The sequence below is a fragment of the Eurypyga helias genome, unplaced genomic scaffold, assembly GCF_000690775.1.
Source record: "Eurypyga helias isolate BGI_N326 unplaced genomic scaffold, ASM69077v1 scaffold4124, whole genome shotgun sequence".
Classification (NCBI taxonomy): Eukaryota; Metazoa; Chordata; class Aves; order Eurypygiformes; family Eurypygidae; genus Eurypyga; species Eurypyga helias.
The window spans coordinates 10,418-22,122 of NW_010248042.1; the positions used below are offsets into that span (position 1 = coordinate 10,418).

Below are 11,705 nucleotides of genomic sequence, written 5' to 3' on the forward strand. Positions count from 1 at the left end.
AGTGTGTGATCAAAGTCTGGTGTAACCAAACCTCCCCTCTCCTCCAACACAGCGAGCCTCGGCACTCTTCCACCTCTCTTCCCCGTTGATAGCATTATTCCTCTTTTAACACCTGTGCTGCTTTTAATGCCCCTCATTTTGGGCACCTAATTCTGCATGTGCGGAGAAGCTGTGCTTAGACTTCCAGCTGAAGCCACTCTATGTGTGAAGGAAAGCAGCGTTCAGATACGGATTGCTGCCCGCAAAATATGAATTTGAGCTGGCAGAGACGGTGGGCAATGTTGGAAGGGGCTGGGGATCCGTTCCCTTCTTTACATGCCAACCCCTCTGTGATGTGTGCCCCTGATTAAATCAGTGCTGGGCTCTGTGGCCCCTTGCAAAATGTGCTGTGGTGGGTGTTGAGCCCCTGGTGCTTGCCCCTGCCTGGCTGCAGGCAGCTGTGTGCCCTGATGAGATGCTCTGGCACGGAGCGGGTTCCTCTGCTCAGGAAGGATTGGCATCCAGTTCCCCGAGGCTTCTGTAAATGTTACTATCATCTTTGCATGCTTTTGGGCCTGACACCTGGTAAATCTGGGCATGGCGTGAGTGTCAGAGGTGCTCTTCAGCTCTGGGCGGTCTCGTCGGGCTCCTCCGGATATTAAGGCGAGTGGGACCATGAGCAGCCTGGTATGGGGTGTCCTGTGGGGATGCTGGACTGGACCTGTGGCTCCTGCCTGCCGCCCTGGGTGGTGTCCGGCCTCCTACTGACGTCTTATCTTCCCTGCAGGGGAGACCTCACTCCAGATGAAGTCGTTAACCTCGTAAATCAGGGACTACAGGATGGAGAAAGGGATTTCCGCATCAAAGCCAGGTCTATTCTATGCTGCATGCGCCATATGCCAAGTAATGTATTGCAGCCCCCCTGCTGCTCTGCTCCCCTTCCCTGACGCGTGGCGGGGGGGGACATCCCCAGGGTTCAGGGCCCCGCAGAGATGCGGGGAGAGCCCTGGTCCTGTGGCCCTGGGTCTGATGAGGGACCAGACAGTGCTGAGTAGTTTTTTTCTCAGTGGGGATCCTCTGCTCCCTTGACTATGGGGAAAAGGTCTGCTGGATGCAAGAGTTGGGGGTCTGTGGGTACAACCAGTATCTGAAAGGTCTCTGGAGAGTCAAAACAGGCACTTCTGTCCTCTTCTGGATTTCTGCTGATACCTCATTCCCTGCTCGAGGGCCAGTTGGAGCCACTGCCAAAGGGAGCAGCCACGTCTGCCGTGACCGTCCGGTGGGTTTGAGAGCAAATGGTCACAGGAGGAGGAGGACCAGGTGTGAGGTCTCACACTTCATACGGACCCAGATGTGAAAATTTCTTTGCCCGCAGTCATGCTGCTTCATTAGTCCGGGCATGGGTCTGCTGGCTGCAGGCTCTAAAAACACAGGGAAAATATACTTTTGTCAGACATACAAAGTTTTTTATAAAATCATCAGCTCTGAACTTTGTGGGTGACAGGTGCTGTGAGCCAGAATAGGGAAAAACCCCTCAATTTCCAGTGTTTATTGGGCTGCTGAGTTCTGTGTCTTCCTCTAGGAGAAGATGCAGTCAGCACAAGGTTCTATGACAGTAGCTGTCTTACATCAAGACTTTGTTACTTCCTATCTCACAACAGTTCTGTGTAGGCTTTGTAGGGTAGATGGTGGAGAGATTTTTGCTGACACATACACAGCTAATTTCTGCCTAGAAATGTGAAAAATTATATTCTTGGAAAGTGGAAGATTTGAGTAGGGTGTTTTTCCTGCCTGCACAACCAACCCCAAACAATGTGTTGAAAACTTGACCCTTACATTGCTGGTTTCTAGGAAAACCTCTTTTTTTTTTTTTTCTTTGAGGAAACTGCTGAGCTGTAAGGCAGCGTGGCATTTGTCTGCAGTTACACCCCTCGCCAACGCACAAGCAGTAGAGGCAGAAGGTGGCGGGAGCATCCGAGGGTGCGTGCAGCCTGCGCTTGCACAGCAGGAGGGATTGCTTGTGCAGACATCCGAGCTGGATCCATTTCCATGCCTCTGTTCCAGGGCACCAGCGTCAGGGACGCGCTCGATACAAGCGTCTTTAGTGCTGCATTCGGGATGTGCTGCACAGTGAGGAGCAACCCTGTAATTTATGAAGCGTTGAGGGAAAGGCAGAGATGCCAGCCAGAGCCAGCTCATAGCAAACTGGTTAATAGAATAGTGGCTCTGATCTGGTGAATTGGAAACTGGTGAAAAAAGAAGAAATTGTACACATTATCTTATATGTTCATATGATTTTGGGATTGTACGTGTGCGGCAGGTGCCTGTTAATAATTAACACTACAGTTTATCCCTGTTTCTTGGCCTTTTTACTAAGGGTAAGTGCCGTGTGAGCTAGTAGATGCATGTCCTTTCTCAGAGGTTATCTGTGCTGATCAAAGATAAAGCCGAAGCAGTTGTTGGTCGTTTGTTACTCCCTCTCACTGATGCCAAAAGATAAAACTTTCAGTGTTAAAGGTCACCTTCCAGGAGGCTGACCAGATTCTTCCCACTGGGATAGCATCCATCATCTTGTCTGGGGGAGTCAAGGATTCCCTGTAAGAGGGCAGGGCTCACTGTGGTACAGGGGCCCCCCAGAGGTCTGTCCCAGCCCAAACTCCTCCATGACACAACACATCTGATGGGCTGGTTCTTCCCTTTCCCCCTCGCCCAACCTGGGATGGGGTGAAAGCTCTGGAGCGGGTTGTGGGATTTCTCCCATGCACCACGTTACAGCACCTGGGTGGTGCAGTTCAGCTTACCCTGGGCCAAATGCAGCAATCACCACTGTGTTTAGAGGGCTTTCCTTTATTTTTTTTCCCTTGCTCAAAATGAGCAGTAAACCATGATGAGAGCAGTTTTACAGCTGGTAAATGCATTTGATTTCCCTTTCATTGATGAGGGACTAATCAGTTGGCAGCTTTTATTTGCCTCAAGATGAAGTGTGTAGAGCCAAGGAGTTCGTTAGCTTTCTTTTTGAGCGTTACATTTAGGAAAGATCGAAGGAAATAGCTCTAGCTTTCCAGTTACAGGACCAGGATTTGTTTAGAAAAATGCTGAAGGTGTGCCCCTTAGGAACGCTTTTTCCTGAACCCTGGCGCTGTCTCTTCCAGGCTGGTCTCCAGAGGTGGTGGAGCTCTGCAAGAAGTATCGAAACAACTCGGTGGTGGCCATTGACCTGGCTGGGGATGAATCCCTGAAGGTGGAGAATTCCTCTGAGCATAAGAAGGCCTATGAGGTTTGTGGAATAAGCTTGTTAAAAGAAATAAGAAGAACATATATTGAGGGGATGTGCCTGAGGGGAGACACAGCATGTTGTTCTGACTGCAGACAGCTGGGACAGCTTAAAAATTCATTGCAGCCATTAAAAACATTCAGTTAAATAGCAAAAGTATTTGTTTATATTTCCTAAATGATTAATGGCAGGCATCATTGCTTAAACATGGCCTTAGAGCTGGAGCTTGGCACGTTACCCCATAGCACAGGGTGTGACATGGAGCCCAAGTTCCCCCAGCAGCACCCCACTGCTGTCAGCTGGGGTCTGCTCCTGGGGCTCGGCAAAACCACAGCCAAGGCTGGAAGAGACTGGCCTTTCCAGTCTGGCAGAGAAGCAGCTCTTATCCGATCATCTCAAATGAAAATGCTGGAATGGCTTCAGGAGCCCTCAGCGCTTTGAGTGGCTCAAAGGGAGAGCTTCGCTGGTGGGATTTTGGGGTTGGTGGTCCCCTGCCGCAGTGGGAGAGGAGGTTGTGCACCATCACTGCCAAAAAGGACAGTGGTTTGCAAGCAGTGCTCAGGGCTGAAACGGTACGGGGCTTTCTCTGCCCCGTCAGTGGGAGCTGACACGAAGGTCTGCCTGTGCTGCCGTGCCACGCTGGACCAACCGAGTGGTTACAGCCTGGGACATGGGCACAGGGTTTGATTACCCGCCGGGCAAGCACGTCTCCTCCTGCCCTGGTGTGCCAGCAGTGCCCAGGTCCAGGCTCCTCCGTCCGAAGGGTTTGTCCTGTCTCTGTGCCAGGGGCTGGCTCAGGCTCTGAGATGCTGAAGCAAACTCTGCTCCCATCCGTCAGCCTCCCTTGGCCTGAGTGGCAGGGAAGTACACCCCGTAAATACTGCTGCTCCACTCTGTGGGGTATGCAAGGCATCCAGGGACATCGGGGAGACTTGTGATGTCCCTCAGGCAGGCACATTCTGCCTGGGAGCTCTCAGGGTTGCCGGAGGGGAAAGAGCAGATAATGGTGAAAATCTGTCTGTGGCTGCTGGCTGTGGGGGAGCAGTGGGAGGTGTCGAGCCAAGGATCCTAGGACCACTATGTCCAGGGAAGCAGGATCCTTAGAGGAGATGCCAAGAGAAGCACCATGTGTCTTTGGAAAATGGGTTGAAAAGGAATTAAAGGGAAGATATGCCCATGGATGCACAGTAGACATGAACTCCCTTCTGGATGGAGGGGCTCAGGCTTGGTCTGGTACTTCAGCCACATGGATTGTGTTATTTAAAAAAGTGTCAAAAATTAGCTGTTTGGGAAAAATCAACACTCACTTAAATGCAGGGAGCACAGAGTACCTTTCAAGTCGATGCACACAGCGCTCCTCTGTAGACATCCGAGGCAGAGCCTGGCCTGACCTTTGCAGGGCCGGGGTATGCAGCACATGAGGAGCTGAAAATTGAGTAACTGAACAACTCGGGAGTGAAAAGCCCTGAGGGAGTGTCTGGGAAGAGTGTCTGCTGCAAGAGGGGGCTTGCAGCCTGCCTGCTGCTGCTGGCTGGGTGGCCCTTCCTAGCAAGGCAGGAGACAGGCTTCTCTTGAGGCTGCATGGCATCCCAAAGCCCACATGGTCTGTGGCCGCCCTGGGAAGGGATTTTTCAGGATGGCCATGGAGAGCATCTCAGAATGCCCCCAAAGCTGCACCCGCAGGTCCTCCTGGCTGGGCTGCCTCCATCCCCAAGCCCCTTGCAGGAGGGAGATGCTTGGTGTCTGAGCATCGCTTTGTCTCTGCCTTGGGGACTTTAAAAAAGTCTCCCACTTGGCTACAGCTGGCCAGAAAGGTACAAGTTTCAAAGACAGGAATTGGTGCAAGATTCATGCAGAAAGGGTAAGCAGGTGGAGGAAGGAGAGCTTCGAGCTTGCTGCTGTCTGGAGAGGAGACAGTGGGGAGCTCACCCGCTATTAAAAACCCCCAGAGGAGTCTGGCTGGGCTCCAGGGGAAGGTAACTGGGCTTTCTGAGTTTCTCTGCTTCTGGCATTACCAAGCTCTTCTCTCACAGCCTGTGCTACAACAGAGAGCATGCAACTCTCAGGGTATGGGCGTTGTGGTCTGGGGGCTCTTCACACACAGCCCTGTTGCTCGCTGTGCCCCTGAGAGCGGTGTCAGCCCAGGGGTTTGCTGACCTTGCTGGAGGTGATGGGACAGGAGTGTGTCCTTCCTTGCTTTGCAGGAAGCTGAAAGATGCGGGATTCATCGTACTGTCCATGCTGGGGAGGCCGGCCCGCCTGCCATGATCAAGGAGGTATGAGAGGCTCTTGGCTCGGGACAGGGGTGGGAAGTGCCCCGGCATCTCCTGCACCAGAGAGGAGCCCAAGTCCGCTCTGTATTGCCAGCAGAGCAAACGTTGTGCCCAGGTGGAGATCTGGTCCCGATGGCTCAGGGAAGGAACCCGTAGCTGGCTCGGTGGGGCAGGGATCTCCGGGCAGGAGCTGAGCCAGTACTTGAGGCTGTACGTGGTTTCCCTGTGCTCTCTAGGCAGTTTATCTCCTGAAGGCTGAGCGCATTGGCCATGGCTATCATGTCCTGGAGGACCCCGAGCTGTACAAGGAGCTGTTGAGAGCAAAGATGCATTTTGAGGTGAGGATGCCAGCCAGGTAGCTGCTGTCCAAGTGGCAGATCCGCCCTCGCTGGGGCTGTGTCACAGCCAGGGACGTGACCTGACGCCCCAGTGCTGCTCACGTGTTTGGGAATGTGGATGCTCAAAGTTCCACAGCAGAAATGGTGGGAACACCTGGCTGTTTGCTGGGATCTTTGCTGTGAGGAGCGCTGGGGTGCACAGCAGCCTGCGGGAGGCGTGTAGCAGAGGGAGGGGGATTCTGGTCTGGTTGAGGATATATTTGGGGGACTTATTCACTAATTTATATACCTTAAGCCTGCAGGCTTCTACCTCAGAGCGGGCTGCTGTACCACAGCCTGTCTGGGTGGAGGGTGGAAGTGCCTGGGAGTTACTAGGCATGTGCAGATTTCTTTGCCTTTTCCCTAGAATGGGTGTATCCAAGTCATATATGGAACGTATATGTATATACTTAATGCCAACAGTTTCTTGGCTGTGTTTGATGAATGGCAGGTGGCTGACTGGCCATGGGAAATACCCACTGGTTCCTGCTGCTGCCACGCAGGCTGAGGGTCTCTCGCATCCGTGACCTGGGATGTGCACCGGTCCATCGAAGCAGCGCTGAGGAGTAGCTGTGAACAAAGCTCTAAACCTGTATCTGGCTTTAGCAGCATGCTTAGCTATCGGTGTACACAGCTGGGGTTCAGATCTGCGTGGTTGATTCATGTTTAACTCCCCCAAACAGGTCTGCCCTTGGTCCAGTTATCTCACTGGAGCATGTCTTCCGGACTTTGGGAAACACCCAGTGGCACAGTAAGACTTTTCAATTATGTGCAGTCATGAATAATCAAGATTTGGGTCAATAATAGCTCTGCTATTGCTTTGCAAAGGTAATGGACATCTAAACACTTAGGAAAATGTGGTACATCCTTGCCCTTCAGCACAGGGGGGGCCCACTGCAGCTGGAGGGGGTCCCCTGGGGAGCCTGTCCTGCCCCTCCTGCCCCTGCTCTGAGCTGTGGAGCGGGAGATGCTGCACACCAGCCATGGGCCTCAGTCTGTGGGTGAGAGCTCAGGTTGCCAAACCTCTTGGTAAGTGATGCCCTGCTCCTTGCTGCACCAGAGCAGCAGATCAGTGCAGAGTGGTGGCGAGACAAGCCGACCCCGTTTGTGTCCAGCAACGCAAGCTGCAGGGACAGCTGCCAAGGTCTTGCCTTTTACTGCATTTTACCCTGAGGAGTGCATGACCAGTGCTGCATCCAGTGTTTCACCCACTGATTCAACCCAATTCCCTTACAGATTTAGGAAGGATCGAGCTAACTATTCTATAAACACGGATGACCCCCTCATCTTTAACTCCAATATTGACAAGGATTACAGCATAGTGAAGGACTACATGGGCTTCACTGAAGAGGAGTTCAAGAGAGTGGTAAGTCAGCCTCAGCTGGATGCTCTCCTCATGCCCTGGATGCAGCCCAGAGCAAGATACTGTTTTTCTTCATCAGCTGATAGGAGTTTTCAATGGAAATCATAAAATTCTGCACTGGCCTTGTAAGCAGGAGGTTGAGGGTGGCTGCTGAGCTGGTGGGAGGGGGATGCTGGGAGCTCTGTGGGGAGCAGGGGGATGCAAGTGCAGGGTGGGCTCTGCAGGGGCTGCATTGCTTGGTCTGACTGCTTTGAGCTCTACGGGTAATAGGTCAGAGTGGAAACTCTCCACTGAGCCTCACAGCAGGTCTTGGCAGTAAGGATGGAAGGTGACTGTTGCTTTTTTTCGGGAAAAAAAGGTTATTTCAAGGCCTGGCCCAGAAATTAGCAAGATTGAGCCCATACAAACTGCTTGCAGTTTTTGTGTGTATGAGTATGCAACAACTGAGCTGGAAATAAAGTGACTGCTGGCTTCGGTTTTGGCACACACAGTCACTTGTGTGTCTGTATTATGTCCTTGGTTTTCTAATTATTCACCCAAGACAGAAAGACAGGATAATTGTTGGGAGTTTGACTTACCTGGTTGCCAAGAGAACCTTTTGTGGTTTGCATCTGGAGTCAGCACTTTCACCTACGGGTCTCCCAGGATACTTGCTTGGTCTGGGAAGTGCAGGATGCACTTTTACAAGAGAGCATCAGTTCCGCTCTCAGCTCTGGCTGGAGGGACAAGTCCCTTTCTCCTACAGATAACACTCTCTGGGTCTGGAAGGGGGAACAAGGACAGTTCTGGCATCTTGGATCATGTTCCGCTGCCAGCTGTCCTCTCCTGCTTTTGCAAAAGCCATCTTGTTCCTGTGTAAGAAAAGAAAGGTCCTTGCACAAGACGGAGGAGCTGGTTGCACTGCACAGCCAGGCTGGGTGCTAGCAGCAGCCCATCAGGCTGCCACCACCGCCCTTGTCCAAAGGGGAGCTGGGAGTGTAGGGACGGGTCTAAAGTACATATACTAAAAGCTCCAAAGTACTTAAAGACCTTTGCTTTGTGCCTGCCTTGTTCCCCTTGGGACTGTTGCTAGTGGTCGGCCAGAGCAGTTGCCCTGTGAAACGAGGCCGTGGAAATGAGTCTTGGAGTGGAAACTTTACATTCTCCCTCACCTGTTGCTGCTCAGAGCCAGATGTTTGGATGTGCATAACCACGTGTTCATGTCTGGTGTGTCTAAATGCCTCCCTTGTGTTCCCCCTCTGCCTCCCCAGAACATCAACGCAGCTCAGTCCAGCTTCTTACCCGAGAAAGAAAAGCAGGAGCTGCTCAACACCCTGTATGAAGCCTATGGGATGGTCCCCAATGCATCGTGACCCATCCCTGCGAGCCAGCGTGGAGCGGTGGTCCTTCTTCCTTTGTGCTTGACTCTCCTTTGTGCTAGTGGGAGCACTGGGAGAAGGTGCCCGGAGTGGGTCTCTTCCTGGCACCCCTGAGTTGACCCTTACAGTGCTAAGCAGATTCAGGCTATCACATACCACCTATCACCCCCAGGAACTGTCTCCCAAATGGATACCCAGCTTCCTATTGTGCTGTTGTGCAAGCAGACTGAAACAACCCCATGGCCTGACTCCCTCCTCCATCTGTCAGTCTTTTTGCACTGCAAATGAGAACAGAACCTCCCCTGCTTTCCCCCTCCTCCCCTCTTACCCTGCTTTATCTATCCTGTCCCACTGACCTGCCTAGTCCTTGTCTGCAGTGCAGAAATAACCACCTTAGCTGTGACTGTGGCCTGGGTTAATCTTCACCTTCCTAGGAAAATGGTGTGTGAGTGCTGACAGGGAGTCAGCAGGCACTTCAGAAACAGAGGCTTTATTCCCATCCGTGTGGGTAGGAGGGCTTGGCCACAGCTGTATTTACACAGGGTTAGTCTTGTACTAACAAGAGTGGGACACGAACAAGCTGGAAGCTGGTGCTCTTGCCCATGCACAGGTCTGAAGGGCATTTTAAAAAAACCAAACCACTTTTTTAGAGCATCCTTTCTTGGTTACGGACTCCCGTGTATCAGGCCTCCCAGTGCCACCGCTGCAGAAGCACGCATCTTGGGCTCAGGCTCCAGCTGTGCTCACAGCTGGCCATGACCCTGCCCACACATGCATAGGAAGCTGGAACATATTTTACTATTCCGGGCTGAAATCTGCCTTCTGGGACTTTTCCCGGTTTTGTACTCATCCTGGAGAATTCCTGTGAACTGCAATTTGCTCTTCCTCTGTCTTTGTTTAGGACTTGGAAAAACTGTCATTGATTGCCTGTTTTACCCATTCTGCCCTTTTCCTGACTTGACGTAATCTCCAGGCACCATTAAACCTGAGTAAGTTAATTAATAAGCTAGAGCCCAGTGTCACAGATTGACTCTGGTCCCATCTGAATTGCTTCTCTCACTCAACCACGACACTGGCTAGAAGTCAGATCTTTCCAGTTGGTGGAGAATTGATATAGAAGTAGTCACCAAAATTCCTACGCGATCTTGGTGCATTATAGTATTTTAACTTAATATGCAATAGAGCTGTGCATCCAGAGAAGAGACCATCATTTTCTTACGTGAGTGTGTGGTGTGCTTTAGCATCCCAGGTGTCTGCCAAGACGCTTACTCCAAAGATACCGTACCAAAAAGTTGCCTTTGACAAGGGGCCGTGGCCACCATTATCACGGAGAGTGCGAGACCGGTCCAGTCTCAGCCAGCAGCGACCGCGTGCTGGGAGTATTTCCCTTCTTTCTGGGCCTCACATTTGTCTTCTGAGTAAAATACTCATCTCTGAAGTACATGGTGCATATACACACATATTTAGCTAGATAGGCGGATACAAGAGAGTGAATTTCTTACTTTTATAAAGCAAATGACAAAGTATCACATTTTAGAATATTATTGCAGTAAGAACCAGGCTTTTTTTGGATAATTTTTCTCTAAAAACTGTTTCTGAAGAAGAGTTGCTTGTTTGGATTCTGGACAGTTGATTGTTAATCCTGTTTAATAAAATAACAAATTTATATTAAAAGATAAATCCTCTTGCCTTTCTGTCCAAGGGTGACTGTTAGGAACCGTGATCCACGATGCGAGCCATCGTACCCCTGCTAGAGCATGAGGGTTAATCGGTAGGTGTGATGGTGCTTTGGCTTCTGCCTTCTCCTGTTGCCGGGCCGGAGCACTGTGACAGCCAGAGGGAAGGTGCTCCTCTCCCTGGCAGGTTGGATTTATGGATGCAGGTTGTTGCAACCTGACGTCCTTTTCCCTTCAGTAATCAAAGGGATGCATATCACTGCTAGAGGCAGCAGTGCCATCGATCTGTACTCTTTTTCTGGTGTGTATCAAAAATAGTTTACTTTTTTTTCCCCTGTCTCCTGAGTTTTACTCAGCATCACTATCTCCTGAGTGATGCTCAGCCCAAAGTGATCAGCGTGGGCTGCTTGGCCATGGGGCTGCACTGTCAGCTTGGCCAGGGCAGTGCTTGCTGAAAGACTTTCCGGTCATTTAGTGCTCAGAGTTTTGGGAAGTCTGGCATGCCCCTGCGTTCAGCTGAAATGAAGGGCTCGGAGCATCTGTGTGCTCAGCAGCTTTGCAAGTCAGGATGTGGCTGGATCGAGCCAGTGCCCTTGGTCTTTCCGCGCAATCAGCCATGGGAGCTAAGCTGGCTCTTTCACTTGCAGGGGGAACCTGATGCCTCTTGCCTGCCCTTTGGGGGTAGCTGGCCAACAGGTCCCTAATCATCTGCCTAAATATAATTATGGAACAGATATTTTCTGACCAGGGAGACCTAAGATTAGCCCGTGTTTGACTGCAGGAGGTCTTGCGTGGTCCCTCTGCGCCGCCTTTCAGCTTTCTGTGTGTCAGCGTGAGCCAAAAATGCTGTTCAGCAGCAGCAAGGAGAGCTGAAAATGAGGCTTAGAGACCCCACTGTGCGGTCAGCCAGGCCCAGAGCTACCTGCTGGTTTTGCCCCCGAGCAGGGGGAAACGGGAGCAGGCTCTTGGCCGCCGTCCGGGCACAGAGCTGCAATAGTATCCAGGCAGCTCTGGGAGCCGAGCGGGTTTGCAGCTGCCAAAGCAGCAGATGCAGCCGCTACCTGGCTGCCAAATCCTCGTTTCCTGTGGGAGCTGGAGCCACGGCCATCTCTGTGCTGGCCCCATGGCCATCACTTCTCGGAGGCCCACAGGCGATTCTCCCTCTGTCTGGCAGCTGCTTCTCTGCTTATTTATGGCCTTGTTTTCTCCGATAAATCACAAACTCGTAACATTCAGTTCTTCCCTAGGCTGCCAGGGTGATGCTTGACCTGGTGTGGAAAGTATTTCTCTAGCCAGCTCTGCCTCGTCCCTGTGCCGGCCATCGATCCCAGCTGGGCTGTAGCTGCCTCACGCAGCTCCGGTGGGATCAGCTCTGCCTGGGCTGGGAGAACGACGCCTTCCTAGC

General features: G+C 51.8%; 1 protein-coding gene across 1 annotated transcript in view; it reads left to right on the top strand.

The window, feature by feature from the left end:
- The window catches only part of ADA (adenosine deaminase), a gene marked incomplete at its 5' end in the record, with an annotated part of 12,381 nt that extends 3,763 nt beyond the window's left edge, over window positions 1-8,618 (top strand). Inside the window, 7 exons of the mRNA XM_010150917.1 lie at window positions 767-882; window positions 3,132-3,256; window positions 5,458-5,529; window positions 5,763-5,864; window positions 6,587-6,654; window positions 7,140-7,269; window positions 8,517-8,618. Of these exons, the coding sequence (XP_010149219.1) occupies window positions 767-882; window positions 3,132-3,256; window positions 5,458-5,529; window positions 5,763-5,864; window positions 6,587-6,654; window positions 7,140-7,269; window positions 8,517-8,618 (715 nt within the window). The remainder of the gene's footprint in view (window positions 1-766; window positions 883-3,131; window positions 3,257-5,457; window positions 5,530-5,762; window positions 5,865-6,586; window positions 6,655-7,139; window positions 7,270-8,516) is intronic.
- Window positions 8,619-11,705: the final 3,087 nt, after the last annotated feature.